This window comes from Amphiura filiformis, chromosome 1 (genome assembly GCF_039555335.1).
Source record: "Amphiura filiformis chromosome 1, Afil_fr2py, whole genome shotgun sequence".
In the NCBI taxonomy this organism is placed as follows: Eukaryota; Metazoa; Echinodermata; class Ophiuroidea; order Amphilepidida; family Amphiuridae; genus Amphiura; species Amphiura filiformis.
The window spans coordinates 87,034,485-87,062,229 of record NC_092628.1 but is presented as its reverse complement, the minus strand read 5'-3'; the positions used below and the strand labels follow the sequence as shown (position 1 = coordinate 87,062,229).

The following is a 27,745-nucleotide window of genomic DNA, read 5'->3' as shown; positions in this document are numbered from 1 at the left end:
CATGTAGTACATAGAGCCAAGAATGCCTCAATGAATTTATTGTATCCCTTACAATGTTTTCTCCCATCTCATGTCACATAATAATATGGTCATCGGAAACAAAAAAGAGCAAGAAGAAACTTTGTGGGCCCCATTCTCATTTACTGATGCTCATTCATTCATTAATCATGAATCTCTTATGTACAACCGCGGTTAGCCTGTAGCCATCCAAGTTACATACCTTAAGGTATTGGACTAAATATAAGTTGTGTCATATGTTAGTTTTTTAAATGCAAAAGCGCAATGAAAAAATGTCTTCCACGATTCTGGAGTAAATAGTGAGTTTCATCTTGAATTACAAATAGCAAGTCGGCAAGCTAGTGACTCATTGCCTGGTCTCGCAGCTAGCATGCACAATTATGGAGTAAATTAAATGACTTGAAGGGAAACAGGCTATGCCCTCCAGTGATGGCTGAGGAAGATCTATGAAATTATGAATGAAAAGAAGGGAAACATTAACCAAGCTGGTGGAAAATTTTGCATGCAGGGTAAATTTCAATTTTTTGCATGCAGGTTAAATTCAGTTTGATATGATATTTTCTACAGGGGGAAACCCCATCAGCGCATTAATGATGAACTTGTTTCATAAACTTGTTTGTTTTGGGGTAATAATTTAAATCACCTTGGTGATTTGGAAGATTTGACAGAAGTAACAACCATTTTCTCATGCAATATATTTTTATGTACAGGTTAAATTTCAATTTAATATTACAGATTTTTTTTTCACAAGATAAGAAAAATTGGCATTAATGGTCAAATGTAGAGTTTCATGCCATGGAACTTGTTTGTTTGCGAGAGTGGTATAATTTAGATCACCTTGGTGATTTTGAAGATGCACCAAAAGTGGCAATCATATGCTCAGCGCTAGTTTATTTTGTTTCATATTATGTTATTTGTGTTTCACATAGCTTGTGTGTGTGCTTCAAGTAGTCCGACGTGTAGGACCTTTTTTTCTTATTTCCCAGACAATATTCACCTCAGACTATGACCACTATCTCATATCTATGGCGCAAGAAAGACGAATCGCGAAAGTCCAGTGACCATCGCTTGTGGTCACTGGACTTTCGCATGATCAATCTTTCTTGAGCAATCAGAGCCTGAGCAGTGATAGTTGGTAACTGAGAAAAAAACCAGGTCCTATTCGTCGGACTAGCTTCAAGTAGAGTTGCCACAAATGTGATGATGCTAGCTGTAGGCTATAGGAAAAGGTGTTGGTAAATAGACAGATGGTTGAATGAAAAGTTGGTCAATGATATCATGTTTAAAGGGACATCAGCCTGAAGCAGGCAGGCAGGTTATTTGACAGATATAAGATGAGAAAAAGTGCACTTACTCTACAAAACTAACCTTTTTGCCCTGTGTAGGATCAATATCAATTTAAATTGTTATTTCCAATAGACTTAGGCGATTATATCAAAATAAGTAAGAACAGAGGGAACAGTATGGTACTAGTATATAACGTATATTCAGAATACGATGTTGCTTACAAATAATTGGAAATATAATGAGAGAAAACTAATGAATGAAGAGAATTACAGCATCATGTACACACTCGGCAGTCCACGCTTTATAATGCGTGCCGGTTCGAAATTCTGAAAATTGGTGAAAGCGTGGGGGTTTAAACTTTTGGGTAAAAAGCGTGGACTGATATAAAGCGTGGGATTAAAATAAAAGCGTGGCGCTTCTTCCAACTTACAGTATATTTTTATTGAATGATAAAATAATCATAGTTCCAAGAAAATCACCAAAACTTGCACACTATGTCGCAAGATAAAATTCCATTTGATGCAGGCTCGCGCTTGTTTACGTGAATCCAGTGCAATGTACACAATATCCTCCCCGGAAGCGCTGCCAAAACACCTACGTCATATGCAAATATCCGATTTTCTTTACATTGATCGTATATGAGTGACGTCATTAACATGCATAATTGATTGAGCGAAGCAGCACGGAAGAAGTAGGATATAGTCGCTGCACACAGCGTACGTCAAGTTTCATGACAAGAACAACATTTGAACACCATAAAAGTACAGTTATTCATTAAAATGCTTATTTTACAGTGCAGTAGTAGTTTTTCACATATAATTTGCATTGTTCACGTAATGTATCAATTAACTTATTGGAGAGAAAAACATCGGACTCGCACATGTGAAATAGGTGCAGAATTCGGCGCACTTGATGCTTCGAACCGAATTGCGTGCTACTTTGTCAGTTTACAAATAGCGGAAAAAGCAAAAAGTGGTGGGGGTCAAGAATTTTCAGTATAAAGGGTGCCTCAGTAAAAAGCGTGGGGGTCAGGAATTTTCAGTATAAAGGGTGCCTCAATAAAAAGGGTGGGGGTAAAATAAAAAGGGTAGGAGTCAAACCCCACTGCCGAGTATGTGTAGGCCCTATATAGGCACAAGAAGCATGTGAATGACCATGGACATACACACACATCATTTGCATAGACCCAGTCCACACAAGTATATCATGGCAATTACAAGTGTCTTTGGATTTTAGTAAACATGTATACAAAGTCTATGACATTTTTGTAGCCAATTACGACACAATCGTGCTACGAACTGGTCCAGTGATGGAAATGTTCATCTTTTGAGAATGGTGACACGATTGTTGTACTTGCCGATGACCTTTAGAGGACATACAATACTCATTTCTTAATATACGATTGTATCATGATTGTAATTAATGCGGGGGAAAAATACACTTGTGTGGACCGGTCTTATTTACAGAGTACACACATTAACACTTACAGATAATGCATCTAAAAATACACACATCTTTTTTCAGATGAGAATATGAGGAAGTTGAATGACTGACAGTGTAAAATTCAATAAATAAGTCTCAGAAGTCAAAGTGAATATCAAATTAAGGTATCGTATAACCATGAGTAAGATTGGATTACAGCTCTTTTCAGAACTCCTCAATCGTATAATTTACATGTAAGTGAAGAGGAACCACAAACTGTTAGCTCATCTATGGATGCTGCATGCATCATCAATGAATCAACTGTATCTATATAGTTTCATTTCTAGTAAATAATAATATTACACCTGCTTGGCTAGCTCTATGGAATTATTGTGTGACCCTTAAGGGTATCCGTAGGGAGAACACTTTGTTTTACGGCCAGGTCTGGCCAGGTGCATGTTTGTTCGCAGTCTACAGGTGTAACTAGGTTGTTGTATATTCTATAATTTTCCTGGTGTGTTAACTGTGATTACGTCTAGACACCAGTTTATTTTTTATTTGAACGGGACCCTAATTTAATGAGAAAAACGCCGAAAAAGAGAGGCCCGGCAAAAGCCGATTTGCAGACAATTTTGTAGCTACAGACAGCTCGTATTCCATATAACAACTACGGAAACCAATCAGTGCCAGAAGTGTTGATTTATATTTCATCCACTTAGGTTTGGCTTAACCCACTAAAAGGTAAAACTTTAAGGCTGATCATTTTAATTATAAATGTAGTGTGTGTGTAAAAGTATATTTCTCAAAATGGAGGAGAGCGCCTATGACTATTGTCCGTTCTGTCTACATGGTCTATGATAATTATTTTCTTACCGAAATATATTCACTTAACACAGACCACGGTTGCCAAACAAATGAGGGCAAACCGCTGGGTCAAATCGCCTAATATTTTTTTATCAACCGTTGGTTTCTATGAGATAAAAACTACCAGAAGTCGCGTAAGCCAATGTTGAGAAGTCATGCAATATTTTTCTTAACCATCAATTGGTGTCTATAGGACAGGAAATTGTCGCGAGGAAAATCTTCAAAACTCATCCTATTGACCTAGGCCTATTACATCGCGGGTTTGGCAACCCTGCAATATATACAGTTATATAACATCGCACCGCATTGTGAGGTGAACGAACTGAATGTTGACATTGTATTCAGGATTTAAAACAAGAACTGTCTTTAACCAGACAATGCGGTTGGTATAAAACATAGCGTGTGATATCATGATATCAACTTCAAAATCTAAAAACAAAAGTAAAGAAATAATTTAGGGCGAAATAAATAAACAGCGTACAGCAGGTGCTATCTTGTCAATAATGATAAGAGGAACATGAAAAAACCAGCAGAGAGCATGCACCCCAGTAAAGAGTTAAATAAAGCAAGGAAAAATCATAATGTGCAGAAGGCCTACTTTCGGATGATATTCACAGAAACAAAAATAAAGAACTAAAGATCTAAAAACAAAAGTACAGAAAATGAGGGCGAAATAAATAAACAGCGTACAGCATGTGATGATAATTATACACTTCGACCAAAAATTAAAAAAATACTTAACACGCGACATAAATAAACAGCCATCTATCAAGAATGACAAGAGGAACAAAAAAAAAAACCACCTAATATATGAGAGCATGCACCCCAATAAAGAATTGCTTTGAAATAAAACAATGAAAAATCATGACATGTGAAATGTATGTTGATACACTTATAAATAATACTCAAGGGTGAAATAAAAACACCTTCTCTACCGATATTTCCACAGTTAAACATACTCAGTGATCACTTGTACTAAAACAAAAATAAAGAAATACTTCACAAATGATAAGAGGAACACATAAAAAATAAATAAGCGAGCATGTCCCAAAAAAATTAGTAAAAGATAAAATAATGATAAAAGCGTACAAGAAGGGCAAAATATTTGTCGTAAAAACTTATTAAATGCTCATTTGCTCTAAGATATTTAATGTTTGCAATTTACTCCTAGTTTATCATTTATTTATTATTTATCTACGCTTATATATCTTTTATTTATTTATCTATTAATTTATCTATTTATCAATTTATTTCAATATCATTATTATTAAGTGCCTATTTATAATGATATTTAAATCTATCAACATTATGCTTACGTCATCCAGGAGTTATTATCCCACTTGAAATCGCCATATAAACACAAATTAATAAAGAAATACCCAATGGGTGAAATAAAAAGCATGATCTATCTTTTCAAGAATGAAAAGAGGATATAAAAATATAACAGAGCATGTCCTATAAACATGATAAAGAATTATTTAAAATCGTACAAATGTGAAACATGTAATATGACATATACTTAAGGGATCTGGAATGAGCGTTTTGAGCGTTTCGACAGTATTTTTGTGGGAAATGAGAGCACATCAGACATATCGAATTGCATTCTGAATACTGAAGAATGTCTTTCTCATATCAAATAATTTTCATTTTTTGAAATTCACGATATAATGCAAATTTTATGACAAATATTAAAATTTGATATTTTTCAAATTTTTGATATATAACAGTCCTTGAAGTAAATTTTATAAATCTAATGACATATTCTTAAAGTGTATGTAGCTGGGAGGAAAAGCCGACGATCAATTGAAAATTTTGACCTTTCATATTGAAGATATGGATTTTATTTCCCAAAAGACCTATTTTGGGGGGAAATCCATATCTTCAATACTGAAAGGACAAAATTTTCAATTGATCGTCGGCCTTTCCTCCCAGCTACATATACTTAAAGAATGTATTATGCTTACGTCATCCAGGAGTTATTATCCCACTTGAAATCGCCATATAAACACAAATTAATAAAGAAATACCCAATGGGTGAAATAAAAGCATGATCTATCTTTTCAAGAATGAAAAGAGGATATAAAAATATAACAGAGCATGTCCTATAAACATGATAAAGAATTATTTAAAATCGTACAAATGTGAAACATGTAATATGACATATACTTAAGGGATCTGGAATGAGCGTTTTGAGCGTTTCGACAGTATTTTTGTGGGAAATGAGAGCACATCAGACATATCGAATTGCATTCTGAATACGAAGAATGTCTTTCTCATATCAAATAATTTTCATTTTTTGAAATTCACGATATAATGCAAATTTTATGACAAATTATTAAAATTTGATATTTTTCAAATTTTTGATATATAACAGTCCTCGAAGTAAATTTTATAAATCTAATGACATATTCTTAAAGTGTATGTAGCTGGGAGGAAAAGCCGACGATCAATTGAAAATTTTGACCTTTCATATTGAAGATATGGATTTTATTTCCCCAAAAGACCTATTTTTTTGGGGGGGGGGGGAATCCATATCTTCAATACGAAAGGTCAAAATTTTCAATTGATCGTCGGCCTTTCCTCCCAGCTACATATACTTAAAGAATGTATCATTAAATTTATAAAATTTACTTCGAGGACTGTTATATATCAAAAATATCAATTATTAATGATTTGTCATAAAATGTGTATTACATTGCGAATTTCAAAAAATCAAAATTATTTGATATCAGGACATTCTTAGTATTCAGAATGCAATTCGATATGTCTGATGTGCTCTAATGTCCCACAATAAATACTGTCCAAACGTTCATACTCCAGCCCTTAACATAAAACAAAATAAAACGGTCATGATAATGACATTAAGGGCGAACACAACTAATGAAGCGTCTTGGTTGAAATGCACGTGAAAATGAATGTCTTTCTTTGCTCAATTTGAGGCCTTTTTGGCTCTCATAGTTGCCTGATGTACCCCGTTACATTTTATTAAGAAACAAGGTAGTATAGTTTCTCTCCATTGATTTTGCAATAGCGTCTCCAGGAGGGGGGCTCAGAGGGGCTTTCAGATTTATGCGGTGGGGGCTTAATGGCTAAAATCGCCAAAAACCGCCTGATTTTACATATCCCTCTAGCGTTGGTTGTCAGTAGATTGCAGTCACTCCTCATCAAGTGTTGACAAAGACAACAGTGGTTGTTGAAACGCATACACAGTAAGTGCATTTTCTTGGATCAGATACTACGAACTCTGGTTTACTAGTTTACTCTACCGATCCTGATGAATTTGTTCAATCAATAACGATATCTGGGGGACCAATCACAAGCCAGATTCATTTAAAGATGCATTACATCATGACCAATTTTAGTTAGGCCAGAAATTGGCCTAACTCTCCATAGAATCCCGTGTTAAAAAGTTATCCGCAATCCAAAGTCAGTAGTCCACTTGGGAAGCTAACAAACAGAGGCGACGGTCACTGAAAAGATTAGATGTGAAAATCTATCAATTGTGCACAAATAATAATCAGAGTTTTAAGCTTAAATGCAATAGCCAGAAGCACAATTGGCAAGTGGAGTACGGAGAAGTCTAGCTATACCCTGGAAGGGAAAAAACAGTATTTGAAGCGAGGAAATGTGCAATATGACTTAATGTAATACATTAGAAAAGGCTTAAAAGGCAACTATTAGGCCCTGATTCATATTTAATCATCATTTAGGCCTGTAAATTAGATTGTCTGTGTAAATTTAGCAGGATCCGACTTTCAAAATGTGTTACATTTCAGAAACACCAAGCTGTTTGTGAGGTGGCGTTAGCTGTATGGGTTATAGGTTGAACTTTTTACAATATTTCTGGAAAAAAAATCCTGAAATCCATATATTAATTTTTACAATGGATGTCGTCATCTGACCTTCTGCTTGCAGAAAGGGAAGTTTTGAAGAACTGAGTTGTTTTCCGGCCCTGTCTGTACAGAAAGTCAGTGGGGGTTATTTACTGGTGTGCACCCTAAAAGGCCCTTGTCATAACCAATGGTGGCGGCATGATTTTTCCGTGCATGAGGGTTTAGGGAAAATTAAATTATATGTCTAAACTTGAGGTTGCATGTGTAAAACATGGTCTTTTTTTAACGCATGTTTGGGGTAGTATTGAAATGATATTTTTTTGGCTTGCACAATCATGGTAAAGATCCATGTCATACATAAGAGATTATAGGACATACAATACTTGGTAGGCCTAATGATAATGCGTAAACTTTGTACCTGTTAGGGAACTGAAATCAGACTGAAAACACAAACGTCATTCGAGGCTCTGTCTCACCAGTTGCATTTACAAGGCCCTTGTTATAAGCAGTGGTGGCGGATGATTTTTTTCTGGGGGGGGGAAGGGTCACACAGTGTCTTCGACCCTATATCTTCATGGCAGGAATCGCCATGGTAGGTTAAATCCACAGCCACGATTAGCCATTTGGTTCAAACCTTTAAAGCTCTTTTAAACTAATAATTAGTCGAGGGCCATAACTAAGGCTACTCACAATAGCCGGGTAATCGATCTTGGTTGTGCGTGATTAAGCTTGTATACCCCATTGAGGTCAATGGTCATCGACTTTTATACTGCCTACAGTGAGTGCAGCTGTACTACACGCTGCACGCTGTAGTCCATAACAGGACCAACGCAATATAAAATGGTCAAATTTTGAGTTCAAAGCGCACGGCCAATTTTCAAAGCGCATTCTAGCGACTATCATATCTGTTCAACACGTATTTCCAAGTTTATGAGACCAAATCTGGTTTCTTGAGAAAAAAATCATGACGGGAGATATTCATCATTTTCTAACCCGGTATCAGAGGATTTTCGTCTGATATCAAAATCGTGCATAGCAATTCACGTGTATCGATCCCGTGTATTCATTTTAGTGTCCCTTCTGCACCAAATAATTATTAGCCAGGCGGTGTCGGTGTGGGTCACACAAGGTTCTGAACAGAAACGTCACATACGGACCAACCCACACTACCGAGAACCGCGACTATGCCGAGAACCGCGAAAGCCGAGAACCGCTCTAGTTATCTAAGATTTATAATTGAGCCAGATGAGATTACCTTTCAATTTCACCGTGGGCATATATTTCTTTATTGTGTATGATGGGAAAATCATTGATCAGGAAAAGCTAAGGCGATTATTGGATCATCATTTTTTTATGGGGAAGGGGGAGGATAGATTTTATGGTGAAATGGATTGTAAGAAAGAGGGGATTAGTGTAGTTTATGAATAATTAAACCAGATGGGGAAGAAAATGTTTGATACATATTGAATATTTCATTTCAGTTGTGGAGTCTACCTCATCGAAGATATTAGACAGGTATGGTAAATTCTAAACAAGGATGAGATGGAATAGTAAGAAAAAATTATAAAAAGATAAAAGCATGGCATTTGAAAGTAGAATGAGACGGGATAATAAAACTGATTTGCTTTCTACCCACACAGACCAACTAGGAATATTTAGCAGCTTGCAAGGGTTTTTCCCTTTCACATTTTATGAGATTTCAAAATTGAAAGCAATATATATGTATTTTCTTATAAATCCATTTTGTGATGAAATTTGAGCTAGCTGTAGTAGTAAAGTAAATTCAAAATTGTGAGAATATGTTTATATTTCTGTGGTTTGGTCCCTGTTGTGGTGTCTTCTATTACATAGTCCTTACTCCTTACAATGATATGAGTTCAAGTTCAAAGTTACATTCATCAGGAAAGTAAGAGTGCATTATATCTGCCGATATTTGGTTTGTGACTGGCGTAGCACACATTTAACAATAAGTTATTTAGATTTAATTTATTGTTTTTAGCTCATGTTGCATGAGCATGTAGTGGCAAACTATCACATTCTTTGTTTGGGTGTTTCCAGAACAGAGAGTATGCGGTCAGGTAAACTCTCGTAGGCAGGGGTCAACAGTTTGACCTGTTCTGTCTGACAACTTTAAAAATACACCTGTCTGGATTACTAACAATTATGGTCTACATGCTTAGGGCCATAAGGTGGGGGACTTAATCATTGTTAAGAGCCAATGTTTTATCCATTTATCCAAAGCTTCCTTAAAAGCAATTAGGGGGCATGGAGGTTTTTAGCTGTTTTGGGGGAATAGAATGAAGAGAATTGCTTTTGTGCCTTTGTTTCAGTAGTAAACAGAAAACATTTTTGTTTACCTGGGTCCTATTTCATAAAACTTTAAGATCATCTTAAATAGAAGCTTTATGAAATAGGACCCTGGTAGCATTTTTAGGTGTGATTCAATCAAATCTATTTTGATATTGGGGAGGGGGAATAGTAGAGGTTGTGACCCAAAAATATGGTTTGTGTAGGACCCATGCCCCTAGCTAGAGATTATGTCACTATGTGCTGATACAGTATTTTGGCATGCGGCTTCCGGTGGATACCGGCTTGGATCAAGACTAGTCACCCCATCACTCTTACAATGTGGACAGTGATATAGTCCAATCTCCCTTATACGGACCTCTTTTATATGGATCTCTCTATTATCCGGACCGCGACCGGACATGTGATGTTCATAGAAAAACATGTTTTTAATGCTTTGAGATCTTGATTTCATACATTTATATGGCCATAACTATGTGGCACAAAGCACTCAAATTATTATGCCATCTTTCAGTGTTATTACCAAATTTTAAATAATCTTTTTCTGTCTCAATGTTAGCACTTCAGACATTCAATGCAGAAATCAGAATTACACATATAATTCATTTATCCGGATTATTCACTTATCCGGCCAATGTTTGGTCCCATCATGGCTGGATAAGAGAGGTTGAACTGAACAGTGGTATTGGTATGGCATTTATGAAGACCAAGCACCAAGTCTGTGTTAGGACCACCAGACTGTATCAAATTTTATGTTTTGTCATGGATCCTGGTTCAGTATTAAAAAAAAAACTTTAAAAAAGTTACAATTTCCATGGTGGATCTAGGGCAGGCTGTAGAGTAGACTATTGGCCATTTTCTAGTGCATGATTGATCATTACAATATATCAACATTGTAAAGAATTATCCACAATCAATTTAGTCTCTTCATGGGTATTAGTGTTGTTTGCTCAAGCCTATAATTCAATTGAAGCGATAAAAGTGAACAGCGAAAACTATAAATAAGACTAAAGGGAAAGGAAGTAGCCTACAAGCAGATGACACTACGCCCAGGTCATCACCATACCCATTTCCACCAATTGGTTTTGTTTGTTATTATTATTAAATTTTATAACTTATGTCCCATGATTGAACTTCTCTGCAAAAGTGATAGTATTCCTTTTGAACTCATTTTTAGTTCATATCCAATTCGGGAAAAACCATCTGAAACTTTTTAGATGGATAATATTGACATGTGTTTTGTGTACCCTACAATTGTCTAAATCAATAATGACATGGGACACCTGAAATAAAGCTTTGGTTGGACTTGAGGCCACCCTGAGTTACAGATATTGTATTCAGAAGAGGAGGTGGATATAGCTGCAAGAGACAAGTGAAATTGATTCCACAATGAGAGCTGTCAAATATTGGAACCAATATTTTTGTGAAAGATCTGTTGACAATTTCAATGTAGAGCAAATCTAGCAGGTCACATACCTACTTATGTATGAAAATCCTTTTCCAGTTATGAATGTTTTTGATGACAATGAGCTATTCCAAACAATGGAACCCTGTTTTGGTCAAAGATGTTTGGCCAATTGTAATGTGAAAGAAACCTAACAAGTTCACATAACTTTTGAAAATCCTCTGAATTTCAGTTTTGAATGTTTTGTATGACATAGCAATGCCAAACAATGGAACCATATTTTGGTCAACAATTTTTTTGGCCAATTTCAATGTAGAGCAAACCTAGCCAGTTCATGAAAACATAATTTCGCTCTCAGTATGTGTTGTTTTGTATGACAAAAATGATTGCTGTCAAAAAATACAGAACCATTTAATATTTTGGTGAAAGATCTGTTGACAAAATCACATACACATTTGCATGTACTTTTTCATTTTGTACAACAAACCATCAAGTCCACATAAACCTATGTTACTGTTGAAGTATTGTGTAATGGAGGGGTCAGCATTGTTTGTATACAGTAAGATAAGGTTATCAGGAAGTTTGGTTTAGGTTCATGTACAATGTATTACTAGATGACTGCAGTTCACATGGGTCATCTGCAAAGTTTCTATTTGCTGTTTACCATTGAAGCATTTTTAGTTCAGTATGGCATTAGATATAGCCTATGTATAGGAAAAATCTATGTCAACAATGTAGATTTTATAGAAGCAAGTTTTTAAGCAAGTATAATAACATTCCAATGACTTGGACCAGTTTTTACTGAAATGTGCATTTTGCAATGATGCTAACATAGCATGTTACGAAACTCAGTGGTGTACAGCTCTTTAATTCAACTAAAAGCTTTGAGGGGTTTGCATTGACAGCTATTGACATTGGCTTTTAATAGTGATAGAGAAATATGGGACACATGGCCTACATTTAGAGTGAGAAACAACTAAAATGGGAAAAAAAGAGGGATAGATTTCCTTGTAAAAAAAATGAGAAAATGAGGCATCTTCATGTTCTGCATGGTGCCTTCCTAATATTACAATGGTGTGATGCTGAAACTGTGAAACAACAAGAAATACATCACAATTGCAAGAAGCACAATACATTTTAAGACTTCATGCAGATAGATATAAACAGTACACAGAACATTTATAATGTTCACTGTATACGTCTATGTAAGCATGGTAAGTGAATTATACCAAGGATGAAGATCTATTCCCTGGGATCTATTAGGGCATCCCATACATTAGCTTCTGACACAAAGTCAATTGCATCCATATGAACCAGAAAAAAGGGTTCGGCAGAAATAGATTCCTGATGACTCTTTCTGTGCTGTGGTGGCAGATTGGCCAATTTAGCCATATCCTCTAGCTATGCCTTCAACACTGACTCCATAATTTGCTGGTACTTCTTTCAGGCCCAGGGGGTTCTTATTAGTGGAAAGGTGGGTAGAGCAGAGAACCTGGTAGGAGAATATGTGGCAGTAGCATTTTTAATGCGTCACAATTGTTTTCTGTAAGGGTTTAGGGGTACTAGCATGAAAGTTCATTCGGTAAGAAATTGGGATTTTTCATTATTTTTTAGCAAAATTGGTGAAAATGTTCCAAAAATTTTGGAAGTCCAGGATCCGACGTAAGTACATGTATGGTCAGTTTTCAGAATCTTAGCCAGACATCCCCACCCAATCCAAATCAAGACACCCCAGGCTTTCGGTTTAGCTGCGTAGAGGTATCTCTGTATCTTTCAATCTGGCTTTTAAAAGGCTCATTAAAGAAGGGGAATGTCTGTTCAATTTGAGATCATATGAGCAGCTTCATTCCTATTGCCTGAAAGGGCAAAATGCCTTTTTACACTTGGCTATGATTGGTTCCACATCATATGAGAATAAGTGCTTCAGGTAGAAAAATATCGCAATAATATAATGAGGGGGGAAGCATTTAGTTGTAAGAACTGTACTTGCAAGTTATGCTTCAAAATATTTTGATAGATTGAAAGCATTTGGATTCAAAACATTCTTGTGATTCATTCATTAAAATGCATTTTATTGAGGCACTCAATCTCTTTCCAAAAACTTAAAATACATGTACATGTAAGACATGCCCTAGTTAAATTTATATTCCAAATAATATTTACTATACAGTCAAATAAAAGCATCACATAAGTTTTCCAGCCGAATGTCTTTCCAACAAATAAAAAGGGTTTGTACAATGTAGTCATCATCATCATTCAAAAATTTCATGTTTCAAAAATATGATATGATAAAATGATTCCAAGTAATAATTTCTTACATCAGAGCATTATTAATGACCTTGATTATCAGCCAACATAGAAAACGATTTCTGATTGAATCATATTTCAATGGAATCAAGTTGCATCGCAATCGTTAGGAAGTAGGCAGTCACTAGTGATTTATTTGTCTAGAGTCAAGATGCTCTTATCTCAGTGCCTCAATGGCATACTAATTTTTGTCTGTTTATGATACTCATCCGAAATTCATCTATCTGTGACTACATGTATTTATTATAATATCATACTTTGCCGAATTAGAAGTGTACCAACTGCTCAACTTACTGATGTGATCTGAATATTGTATACTTCAGTCCATAGCTATCAAAATAGTTTATAGAAGCCTGTTACCCAATGTAAATCAGACGGGCACATTTGGCTTGGAACAGGCCAAAAGGTTAATTTGCTAAATAAAGCTAGTATTTCAATTTGCTTCTACTAGAGTTCCTTCACACTACTATATTCTGCATTGCCAGAGTATAAAAGGTGAGCCAACAAAACTTGCCTTTGAGGCTTTGATACAGTTTGTTTACATCAGCTCTCAATAAACACCTATGTGGGAGTGGGAGGAGACAACAACCCGAAACATCCCAAGGATATCTACATAAAATTACCAAATAATAATAAGCGATGAGAAAAGTTCTCTGCAGCTAGCTATTTTGGATTGAACGCATACACCTGCTTGGCTGCTACAACAATACCAGGAGTGTTGTTGAAGGACTGTTGTGCCATTGACTTAGTGTAAAAGGCACAGCAGGGGGAGTAAGGACAATTGTGTGAATGCCAATGCTTTGTCGAGTTTGGATACCATGAGATCACCACAATGGTGTGGAGGAAAAACAAAGAAATTAATAAGAAATGTGGCCTGTTCCCACCAAGTTGTACTGAATTCAGCCAAAAATGAAAGTTTGTTGAAGCAAACCAGTGAAAGGGAAAGGGTTTTTGGTGGAAATATAAATTTACAGGAAATGTAGGAAAGATACAGACCATGGTTATTGAAATTGTGCTTTCAAGTCACATTTGTAAAATGTTATGGCTTGTTTCACTTTTAGTCAAATCAATTTTGGATTTATGTAGCACATTTTTCCAGACATTTCAACGTGCTGTAATTTTGCTGCCAGTGGTGAATCAGAATCAGATCGCAACTAGGCTGATTGCAGCCAAACTCGATGCAAACCTATAGGCCCTTAGATTGTAACATCCACCAATTATCTGTGCAGCTCCCCATGATTGGGTGAAGGAGTTTTTGATAATCAAACAACTAGCCACTGATTTTGAAAGCAGGAGGAAAACTTGCGAGAGCGAGGAGGGATTTGGATAAACCAAGTACACATACAGTCCTTAGGCATGGCTGGGGCATGAACCCAGGACTCACTCCCCATTCTTTACCAGAATTGAGCCACAGTAACATTTGTTTTTCAATTTTAAAATACCTAATTATATTATTAGGCATATGATAAATTAAAAACAATATTTGAAATAATGATCCAACTTTTTTAATAATCGTGTGTACATCATTCAGGCCTGGACTTGGTGTGAATTTGTGGAAAGAAGGATATTAACCCAATACCCAACCTATGATATTATAGAACTCCTATTTTTCTTGTCGTACGTGAGTAAAGTGCACATTTGTTTGGTCACCTGCCAAGCTAGGAAGTTCTTACTTTAACTTGCGCATATGCTATAATATGGCACATTATGTTCTCAAATATTGTTTTGAAAGTAATACAATATTTCACCCATCCGATAGGTCAAAAGTCACATACTACATGAATAAACAACATAGATGTGTGAGGTGTGCTGGTGCTGGGATGCTGGCTACTCATTTAGATTGGTTTATTTTATAATAATTTTTTTTTTGCTCTTTAAAGAGCTAGAAGTTGTTATTTCAATACATGGTATATTATGTTCTCAGCAATTCATGTCACAAGGACATCTAGAGGGACGTGATATACAACATGGATATCACATAATACCTACTGACCTGAGTTTAGTCAAATGTTTGTTTATAGTCTCATGCCTAATTTCTAAAAAGTCCGGATATAACCAAAGATCTTATTCAAATTCTACCCCAATTTGTTGGCCCGGCCCCAGCAAATATGGTCCAATCTTGCACAAATGGATGTATTGATGTAGGGAAGTTAGAAACAACCTAGCAAGTGAAGTATGTGAGTGCATCTTGGAAATTTTTTTATGTGTTTCACACCAAGAGGGACATCAGAAAAACCAGGCACATCTCTGGTTATACAATATTCTGCAGTTATGGCAAACCCTTAACATAGACTGTGTGTTTGAAAATACCAACAATAGCATTCTTCCAACCAGGGACACCAACTGGGGGTTATTGTTGATGACGAGGGTTGTCAAAAAAAAGTCTGCCATTTTAGTCCCCAGTTTGTTAGGTGTCCCTATACTAGTTATCCCACAAAACAAGACTGAGAGAGTTAGTAAATTAAAACATTCATGGACAAGAAAGAACCTTTCAGTTTACAAAAGTTAATGCACTCAAAAGTGCAATGGTAGTAATTTCTCAGATAATTTTTAGTCCTAAGATGGGGGATATTAATGGGGGTCAGTGACTCGTTTTCTCTTAAAGATATGGCCATTATTTGGACACTTGAGAGAATTATGCACAGGTGGACAGCTGATCATTATCACATTCTACGTTCTGGTAAAAAGAAGTGAATAAAACCAAGGTGTAATTATTTTGTTCTATGATATACTTAACATTAGAGGATGAAATATATATCTTGAGTGACACCTTCTAGTTTATAATTTGGTTTTTCTAACACCCATCACTAAAACTAGTGACAACATGTTACAAAGTAATAAATATGTAGTAAGTGTCACAGCGGATGATGATCATTTCTGGTGGAAAAAGAATTTGAAGTTGCCGTTACATTGCATGATTGTATGATTTACCCTGACAGCAGACAGTGACAGCAAGTGCTAAATTTTTATTTTCATGATTATACAGACTTGAGTGTTGTTTAATATTTCAATAGCAGCATGGGTAGAATTTTGTTTCGCCATGTGAGATTCCATGGATTCTGGCAACAAATTCCATGGATTCTGGCAACAGATATTTTACCATCACGTTTTACAATCTTGAGGCTAATGGGAGCTATTTCGTGGTAACCAGTGGGCAAATAAAGCCTGCCTTTTTCTCCTTGCATATAACATTGGATATCAATGTAAAATGATTAATTGTTTATTTTGAACTGAAAGCTTACGTAATATTTGAAATGGAGCCATTTCTAATTCCACAACTTTCTTCGTGTCTAACTCAATTTGTCTACCCCATTGTTCTTCATTTCTCAGATCTACACATACCAAGTAAAACCAAGATACCTCGACCAGAGACAATGCGTATCACTCAGCAGAGACGAGCTCCCGTTAAACTGCAGCTGCACACCTGGGAAACCACCACCAGATATAAAAGAAAAGTTCAAAAAATTACGAGAATTACCATGGGAAAGAGGTACTGCATCACCACCTGTTGTTTCAACCCTTAGGATGACGACCAGTACCCCCAGTGTTATCCCCGGTAACATGTTTGTTGTTTTCTTCCACCCATCATGCTAGCTGCCTATCCACCCCTCCATCCATTCATTCATTCATCCTCATTGCATGTAGCTACACCAGATCAGTGATGATCTATGTGAGATCCTCAGGGTGAGATTAGATCACAAAATCTGCAATTGTTCAGGTATCATTATGTATTATTGGGAACTTGATGTTCACATTGTGAATCTCTTTTTTTGCTAGTAAAAGTAAAGCCCAAAGGGACACTTTCTCAAAGTGAATTTTACGCGTATGACCATGTTTATCTTGTTTGGTAATATCTCAAAATTTAGAATTGGTATGAACACACAAAAAATACCAATTTGGGGTTAATATTTGGTAACATTTGTTTGGATACATGGAATGCCATAAATTCAGGTTAGACATAGTTTAAATTATTGATCAAATCTATGAAATTATTTGAAGGTATAGAACTGGATAAAATGTTATCAAAATGTGGTTTAAAATATTTTTCAAAAGTAGGTTCATCAGTGATTCATGAGTGAATATATGACTTCAATGTATACCACATTATATTTTTATTGCATGAATAATAATTTAATATTTGATACTGCTCATGTAAAGATATGCTTAAAATAGACAGCGGATTAGGTGAAAAGTACAAAGCAATCAGCAATATTTATAATGGGTAATCCGAGCAATTTCAATCCTGTTCTTTATGAGCATTTGTTCCAATGATGGAGCATGACTCATTGACTCAAAACCTCTAAAACATTGGTTTCGTTAAAGCATGCATCTCGTTAACGACAGCACTTTATTGCTACATTCAAATCAATACTTGGGTCTGCCTGGGTAATTATCCATGTAAAATGTTACCAATTTCAGAAACAAATTGTGCTAATTATTTCTTTCCTCGGTGGATGCTTCAAATTTGAAATTAACAAAGTTGAAATTGTAACTTCATCAAATATAGGTCTCTCAGGAACAATCGTAATGAACATGTAATTTTTTTCTGCTGGAGTAATGAACGTGATGTGCATTCATAATAAATGGCAATCTCACCCCTAAGGCATGGTTCATTACCTCGTGTTTGCATCATGAACTTGCAATATTTGCCTGGAGTAAAAATGGGCATCAAAATCGATATGAAAGATTAAGTTGCAAGTTCAACACTAGTAAATGCAGGTTTGTGACTCTGCCATGGGGGAATAGAATTGTAACTTTTGGATCAAAGTTGTGATCTGACTAATTAAATCTCAAACCTGAGGATCTCATAAATACTGCATGTAGTTGTTCAACGTACAGGTAGACTGACTGATTGAAATGACTGCACACGCACGTATGCATAGAGACGTAGCACACACACCCCTCCCCTACACACACACTTGAATCAATAACTTTTAAGAGACGTGTTTTATTAATGTAATCCTATAATACACTGATGAAACCCTGAAAACCAAAGGAAGCAATGTATAGTTTGGATGCAGACTACAAGAAAAACTTGCAGTGGATTGTGGGAAATCATTATCGATTCCGATTCTGTATCATTGATATGCGTTACAAGTAAGAAGTCCTCTGTTTTGTGGATTGTCAAGCATGATGTCCACTATATTATAAGTGGACCTTGCAGACTATTACGGCAAAAGCCAAAATTGAATAATATTTAACATGCGAAAATGTGCATGTCGCAACTGTTTGCATTTGCCTAATGCCTATGCTTCTACTGCTTTTTAAAGCGGTTTTGGGAAATAGCACTGCAAACAGAACCAATACTTAGTGAAAAACTATGCGCTATAAAAAATAGCTGTTTAAGGGCAGAGATGTGTTATTTTTGCCCTCCTTAGATTTCCTGCAAACATTGTGTCAAAGTCTCTTGAGTAGGATAATGCATTTGGTAGTCAAACTTATGGGATTGCATTTATTTCTGTCTCTGTAGCATCTGTCCTTATTAACCGACTAAACTCAATGCAGGCTCACAAAACAAGCCTTATTCATTACAGAGTATAACATCTATGCAAATAAAACATGATAGTCTAATCATTAATGTGGCTTGGATCATTGCAATTGATATACGTCATTTATATTGAAGCCATTATCGATTACCATGTGAGTGGTAAAAGCATCAAGGGACACAAACTGCACATTATATTATTAACAATTAATCTGATGAAGGTGAGGTCCCTGGTGTGTGGACATCAGTGTGTACTCTGAGGCTGTATGTCGCGATTTTGACTCTGTTAAAATTGAGATATATACGCAAGAGAATTGCCGTTTTCAGTGAAAATTGTACTACAATTGCCAAAATTTGGAATTTGGCACAACAAAATTTGAGAAAGAGTGACTGTTCACTCATGGATGAGTTCATCATTGATTCGTATGAGATACAAGATACAATTAGCAATATATTAAATTCAGAACTTTGTTGATGAAAAGGTAGCGCTCTGCTCTGAAAATCTTGTTTTAAGAGTAACATATGTTGTGATTTCATCCAAAGAAATTATAATTTTTAAAGAGCACCATCTTAAAAAGACAATTTAATTATGAATATTTTGATAAAGTAAGCAAGATCTGCATTTTGCCATGTGTGCATATTAGTGCTAAGCCTTTCTTTTCATCAACATAGACCAACAAATTTGATATTAATTGCGGCAAAACAAAGAGTCACCCTCTACATTGTTAAAAGTGTAACAATTATGGATTTGTCACACCAGGGATCATAATACTGTAAAATATTAATTCAAATGATGCAAATGCTAAGCCTATTAACACTATTAAAACAATAATACAATTTTGCTCTATAGATTTAACTAACCATAAAATAATCATAATAGTTATTAATTTTCAAATTAGTCTGGTAGGTAGATACTTCATCCATCTGCTTTGCAAGTTGATTTTAGCTTATCCATAATGGGTTTTTAATGGAATTTTCATAATAACGAAGTACTCATTTTCAATATCTTTGTCTTATAAAATAGAATTTCAAGGTTGAAGTTGGTAGAATTTTTATTCTTAGTTCTAGCTACTTTTGCTTTTAACTAATAATGTATTCATTCTTGATATTTTAAGTGTTCCTAATTTAACAAAAATAATTTATATAAAATCTGAGTTTCTTTGACATATATCTGCAATAAATTATCCAATCCTATGCAAAAGAAAAGCATATTAAAAAAACCCAACATCAGCAAAACAAAAAAAGACTGATAAATCTAACTACAGTACAGGAATCTATCTTTCATAAATTTTACTTTCAACTAAATTACCACTTTTCCATGCAGTTTGAAAATTTGTCTCAATCCTACTACAGTGCGAAAATATGATTCCCTCCATGACTACATGTAGAAAGTGAAATTTGGTAAACAATTAGAGAAAAATTTAATAAAGCCAACACTCTACTTTTATACCTCTCTTTGAACAAGCTTTTTCTCGATATTATGTTTCCAAGTAATATGTGAAAGTAAACCGAAAATTTTCCATAAATGTTACTGTGCAATAAAAATATGATTCTATCGATGACTTGTAACTTGGTAAATAATTGCACAGAAAATTTAATAAAACTGCAGCACTTTATCCTTTATTGCCCTCTTTGTTTTGTAGGGTACTACTAGTCGGCCACAGTCAGTCAATATTGAAAATCGGTCACAAATATAATTACACTGATAAAATGTGTACTGACAATGACCTAAAACCCTTGAAATTAGTAGACAATTGATTACAAGTGACATCGGTTAATTTTCCACAATCAGTACTATTGCCACATATGGTATTAAGTCGATTAGTTGTAAAGTGAAACGTATGATGCCGTTGGCTAAATTTTGGCTTTTTGGTTTTAATCATTTTATTCTTATTCTCAGTGGATGTTATTGCAATGTAAACTAAGTCAAATTAATGCAAATTTATTCAAGAATTGTCTGAAATAGTGGTGAAATAAGCCAATTTTGCACAGGTTGTAAGGAAATGATAGGTCATTTAATATTGATAACATCGTGGCTAGCCTGACTCATGAAGTATAATCAGTAGCAGTGACCTTGACACAAACAACAACACAAAAACACACAGATAATGATTCGTTTAAAGCCAAGGTAATCATCGCAATAACGAGAACACATATAAGAGCAACGTGGCGGCATATTGAATCTTTGTCTCCAGCTCCGCATCGAATTTATTTTTACTAATTTACCACATGAGCCCCTGGCAGTGAATGTATACCCGTCAGAAAATTGAATTTAAAATTTCCTCCTTGAAATTTGAGCATGTTTTGTATCATGCCTAGAAACATGCTTCTCAAATTATTCTCGTTTACATTAGAAAATTGCGATACTTTTCTTCCGGCGTTGCGAAAATGTGTGTTTAAACTTATAATTTACGTTACTTGCGAAAGAAAATGTTGACATCTTCTGTCTGAAGAATATTAATTACTAGCTAATTAATTGATTTCATTTCTAAATAAGCTGAAGGTGTTGGAGTGTTGGCTTCTTATTACATACAATGTAGCACACACACACAAGCAAATCTATATATTGTGACAAACAAGAGGAGATTGGGTTTATTTATATTCTGATATCAATCAAGTTCTTATCTTTAAGATATATTAATCACCAACAAAGACTAGAGGTTGTTAGGAACATCATAAAACAATTGGAGAAAAATTCAATCGAAATGCTCTATTTTTAACCTGTTAATTCCCTTTTATTTTTGTAATTCAATTCTAGCATGCAAGTGAAGCTAGCCCAAAGCTAACCAGTATGCACAATAATATGATGCCTATACTATGTACATTCGTATCTGCTTCTTTTAATTAATTAAACTTGCTGCTTGCACATTCTCTTCAAACATTACAATAGCTCTTTTGGAAATTTGATTCACTACGTAGTGTTTGTTGCTCAGAGCTTTCCTTTTTTTTCTGAATAATTCAAATTGTTGAACAATTTTGTAACAAAAGATTAAAATTAATTTTGAATAATGACAAATTTTCATTTACAAGATGGTATAATTATACAACAAACGAACAAAAATAAGTGGCACAAACATAAGCTCTGGTCAATTATTAATTTGCATGTATAATGCCAAAGTTGTGTTTAACTTAGAATACATGCAAATAACCTGCACCTTAGATTATACACAAAATATGCACTCATGTACACCCATTACTAATTTGAACCATTCACATAACAAATAAATAACTCATCAAATTCTTCATTCATAATTAAACACCAGTCTTCATCTATATTTAATACAAGAACTTGTCTTCATTTATAATTAACTTAACATGAGAACTAAATATATGATATTTTATGTCAAATTTGGAGCCCTCTTAGTACAAGTGAACTAAAATGATGTTATTGTCTCAAAGATAACCAGGGACTTCTTCATGTTTATATGTTGATTGTTAATTGCACTAATTACACTCTTTACATGTATTGTTTTATTTATAAATCTTTGTTACCTTTGGTTTGCTGACAATGACATGGGGGTGTGTGTTTATATAATTTTCGTTTATTGTTGTATTCATACATTGCTAACTATTGACTGCTTTGATTACTCATATATTGTTGTTTAATTATAGTTTTATTGCATGTTGGTGTTATTATGCATGAATGTTTATTAATGAATACTGTTGTCAATACTTATTTCTGTGGTTTCTTTTTGTCTTAATAACATTTAATTCTTATGTTACTGCAGCTGAGAATTTATTTAATGTTGGGTTTAATTTTGTAATATTAATATGGTATCTTTTGCATAAATTTATATTTTTGTGTCATTTTTAATTTGGTGAAATATTTGTATTTCAGCTTTGCAGACCTGTACATTATATGTTTTGTATTGATAATCATGTTTGTGATGAATATTAGAATATTGGATATGAATATTGTACAATGCAGGATTTGTACGTCGAAGAATGATAGAATTGATCAATGCTAGATTACGCTCACGTATACATACATAGCTGTATATTGCACAGAAAGACTATGTTTTTCTCATTTTACTAGATATATTTACATGCTGAGCACGTATAAAATGTGTGCAAGAAAAAACAGTTTCTTGTACATTTAAATGAAATTCTGCAAATTAAATTAAAAGAGTTTGCACTTATCGTAGTGTGTGAATACACTTTAACTATTCTAAATGAGGAACTGAATGTGATACCAAATTGGCTTTCTCTTCCTGATTGTTTTCACAGAGTGTGATAACTATGCAAGATCTATATGCAGCATTGCCCAATTGCTTTAAGCTTCATTAAAATTTTATTTGTTTTGGTGTACAAGAATAGATAAAGAGGATTAATTCAAATCCGTTCCCAACCGTAGTTTTAGCTGTGCAGTATAGCGCATGTATGGACAAGTAATTACGAGATTCTTAGTATAAGCTTTTGATCACAGCAATAAGATTCAGCAATCATTATGTCATTCTGCGTGTATACTTCTATGCATTAGAGTTGCTATAGGAAGACTTTGTTTTTATTGTTTTTATGCACATTAAACATTAGAAATGCTAATTAGCCTGTTAATTGTATGTGATTGCCACTTGATTTGAAAAGAAAATTGCTCTGCACTGAGCATGTTTGTAGATAATGTATCTGTTTAATAAATAGCCATATAAAATAGCTGTATATTGAATTGTATATGCACAGAAACAACTCCTAGTACTACCACTAGTGCTTCCACTACAGGTTCTACAACATCAGCGACGGAATCGTCAACAACTCTCCAATCAACTCCTCCAAGAGGAATAGATAACCCGGTTCCTAAGACTCCTGGTAAACCTATTACAGATGAACCCAGAGTCTCCTTTGATTCAGATGAGGAGAAAGATGATGAAGATGAATCAAAGGAGATATCTGGAGATGTTGTTATCATTGATTCCAATTTGCCTAAGGGGTCAGGTGGTGGGAGTAGTGATGATGATGATAAAGACACAGGTACATCCATGCACTCCATCAGCTTGCTGCTTTTGTTGCACCCTGAATGATGACGATGATGATGACGATGGTATATTTTATGTATAGCAACTTGGCTGCTGCATTTTGCATCAGGCAATGCTTTAAAAAAATACTTATTGCGATCTGTATAATATGCATAAAAAAGAAGGAACATTGAAGCATGTTGCTTTGTTACATGATTTGCTGCTGCTGGCAAGTGAGGGAGGGAGGAAACGTACTTTGATTGTATGAGAAGTAAGAATGCATCTTGCTTAAGTTGCCTTGATATGAAGATTGTCTCTTTTTTTCAAGAGACAGGTGTTTTTCAATGTTTGATAATTAACACTTTGTGCACATTGGCACAGATTGTCACCGGGATACGGTAGAAATTTGTGCCCATTTCAATTGTTGTCACGAAGGCAAGCATTTCAATGAGGATGTGATGAGAATAATGTCAAAATTTATTTGCAAGAACACAAATACAGATAGGTAGACTTTCTGTTTCTAAATAATGGTGCTTTTGTATCAGATGTCTTGATAAAAGGAAGAACAATTGAACGTTTTTTGTATCAGAATTCAATTGAATTCAAATTAGATTCATGTTTTACATGAAATTCTCCTTTCTAGAGGGTTTTATTTTTAAAAGAAAAGACTCTTTCTCAAAACAATGTGCATCGTGACAACATATGACACAATTCTACCTGTTCATGTTTTTCCCTGTTTAGAAAGTTACCTTGCACAGTTCAGTTTCATCTTTGTCAAACAAGTTACCTTGCACAGTTCAGTTTCATCTTTGTGAAACATTACCACAAAGCTCCAAAGTCGCACAGTTCAGTTTCATCATCTCTGTCAAACATATCTACAAGCTTCCATTCACATTTTTGACCCGGCAATGTGCATAGTGACAACATGCGACAAAATTCTACCTGTTCATGTCTTTCGTTGTTTAGAAAGTTACCTTGCACAGTTCAGTTTCATCTGTGTCAAACATTACCACAAGGCTCCAAACTGGCACAGCTCAATTTCACTTTCAAACATTCCCACAAGCCTGCATTCACATTGGTTATTCTACAGGTGCCTGATTTGATAGTAGTATTTCATTAGAATAAGATGTAGACAGATGTTTCATGATATGTATATGTTTCTAGGATAGTCAAAAGTTCCAGTTAGATGTCATTACTTAGCACATCCCTAGGGTAATTTGATCATAAGATTTAACACTAGGATTTACATCCTTTCACCAGTCAACAGAAATTAGCCGATTATTTCCTTGAGTACACAATGGTGCGGAGAACGCGTTGAGTTGAGATCGTTCACCTTGCTAATACAAACTTGGGGATTCATTGCACAAGTAGCAATTCCGTCGAGGAAGCATATGTTGCTTGGAAGCGACATCATAATTCATTAATTAAACATTTATGCTCTCGTTCAAAATTTGAGATGTTTCAGGATGGAATAAACACTTCGTGCAAGAAACACTTTTGTTTTGACACTCGTTATACCGGTACTGCTCTACATGGTAGTATTATGCTTTGCATAGCATAGCGAGACTTAATAAGTGGTTTAACCGTAAGGTAAATCACAGATTAAAGAATCCCCGGGCCAGTCGTTTCACTAAGAAGAACGCAAAACTCTGAACGTCTGTCTGTTTGATTTCATCACGTTAGATAGCAAAAGTGCAACCTCATTGAAAGCAGAAGAATAGAAGTGCTCTCAAATGGGAATTCAGAGTTTTCCTGTATGTAAATTTGAAAGTAACGGAACATCCTAAGAGAGAGAAAGAGGATATACCTCTAGGACCTGTCTACTGTGATTACTATATCTAGTTTCAGCATTTTTGCAAGATGAAATTGTTGTTATTTTGACAGTGTAAAAATATGGCTGTTTTACCACATAGGCAATGAATTTGGGGTGTAACTACTGACGAGGTTGATAGCCTCATCTGCCAACATTTTCTTATCAACGGATTGTGGCAGATGAAAACATATATTTTCTCATAATCCCAGTGAAATTTTAGGCCTTAAATATGTTCCGTTTAGATGTTTTGAACGAAAAAGTGATAGCCTCATCAACCATTGGTAGGATACCAACTCCACTGTTCTATGCAGCATTTTGAAACATGTTTTTGTTTCTATATCAAAACCGCTCGAGTGCAATTTGAGATTATTTTGGTACAGGCCTCAATGTGAGGTACAAAACAATAGGGAAGAAATCTAACCTACCACCTTTAAATTTGTATCAAACATAGCCTACTAGACTAAACCTTATTTTCATGATTGTCTCTTGTCAAGTCATAAAATTCTTCTCCAAATTTCAAATGATTGACGGGATTAAACACAGAATCAAACATCTGCTTGATTGACGGGATTAAACACAAAATCAAATATCGGCTTGATTTTGTGTTTGATTTGAAGAGGAAGCATCAGGCACAATGATCTCATTGCCAGTGGCTGAGTTCATTAACCCCAGTGCCCTCATGTTGGAGAGCATTAGTTTTGTACCCAATTAATACATTCAAAGTTCATTCTACCTATGAGTGCATAAGGATATTGACTGAGGTTAAAGAACTGTCTTTACAGATGAGCGTGCTAACAGCGAATATTGTTAAGGTTTTTCCTGCTTCTGAATAAAAAGTAAAAATAGATACATATTGCACTAAACTATGATCTCTGCAATCTGTTCGGTACCAGCAAAATACGGTCTTAATAAGATTTCCAGTCTTCAGTCCTGAAAGCTGAAAGGACTTTTCCCTTCTATTATAGAGATAAAATGTCCGTGTTACAAATTGATTTTGTATGTGTGTTTAGGAGGCAGCAAATGGGGACATGTATAGGAAATCCTAGTAGTCTCTGTGGCTTCAGGAAGTAAGCAAGTATCGATTAGATAAAAACGAGTCTTCTTTACTTACTGTAACCCTTTGACAGACAGTAACATGTCCAAATAAAGAAAAGGATACTGAGTTCATGTGAAAAGAAGAAAAACTGCTCAGTTAAGGTGCTCTGATTATTGCGAAGAGTTGAGAGTTGGAATGAAGTTTTGCACCGGAGTGTTGACAGGGCTTACATGTTGGTTTATTAACTTCTAAATTTATTGTTTGTTATCATAATCCTTGTGGATTTTGACCAATAGATTTTAGTATATTTAGCTTTCTGACATATTGATTTACACATACATGTATATATGAAAGGTTACTAACATATAAGGGAAGTATAAACTAACATAGGGAAAACAGAATTGCATCTTGCGAAGTATTGCTGTTACAGGAACAAACTTTGTTCAACCCACACGTTTTGAATAGAGTCACTTTCTTGTTCATTTTAAGGTTGCTAACCATGTAACTTGAGGTGCTTTAGAAGGATGAACTTGGATTTGAATTTAAAACATTTTTAAATCTGAGCATTATAATTATATAAAATATAGTCAAGCTGATTTTACTTGTGTAAAACATTACAGCAAGAATAAAATTTCATCACTTGTTTTTTAAACAGTTTATAAAGGTTGGTTGAAAAATGAACTTTATGGGCAAGCCCCATGTACATGTAAGCAAATGTGATACATGTATTGTTCAAAAGATGGAAAATTGGCGTAGTGGACAATTTGACTTGAGGAATTTTCCAGGAGGAATTTTGAATTAAAAACTATGATGCAAAAAACATTGTAGCTTAACTTGTTGAGCAGTAAAAAAAACTTGTTTACATGCCAGCTGGAATATACATGGATCTGGTCACATGCATGAGCACTTACATAACTTTTTGTTAGTTGTGGCAAGCCATGAAGTGAGGCAACCCATACTCTCAGTTAAAATATTGATATCATTGTGACATGTTACCTCATAGTGCCATGAGTTGTACT

General features: G+C 34.9%; 1 protein-coding gene across 4 annotated transcripts in view; it reads left to right on the top strand.

Annotated features, from left to right (window-relative positions):
- Positions 1-27,745, top strand: part of LOC140155882 (uncharacterized) — an 85,514-nt gene that overhangs the window by 17,654 nt on the left and 40,115 nt on the right. Inside the window, exons 3-4 of one of the 4 annotated variants that reach the window (XM_072178893.1) lie at positions 16,774-16,933; positions 23,606-23,731. In XM_072178893.1, the coding sequence (XP_072034994.1) occupies positions 16,774-16,933; positions 23,606-23,731 (286 nt within the window). Of the gene's footprint in view, positions 1-16,773; positions 17,000-23,605; positions 23,732-27,745 lie in introns of all 4 variants that reach the window. The other 3 variants (XM_072178884.1, XM_072178910.1, XM_072178901.1) reach the window with 3 other exon arrangements.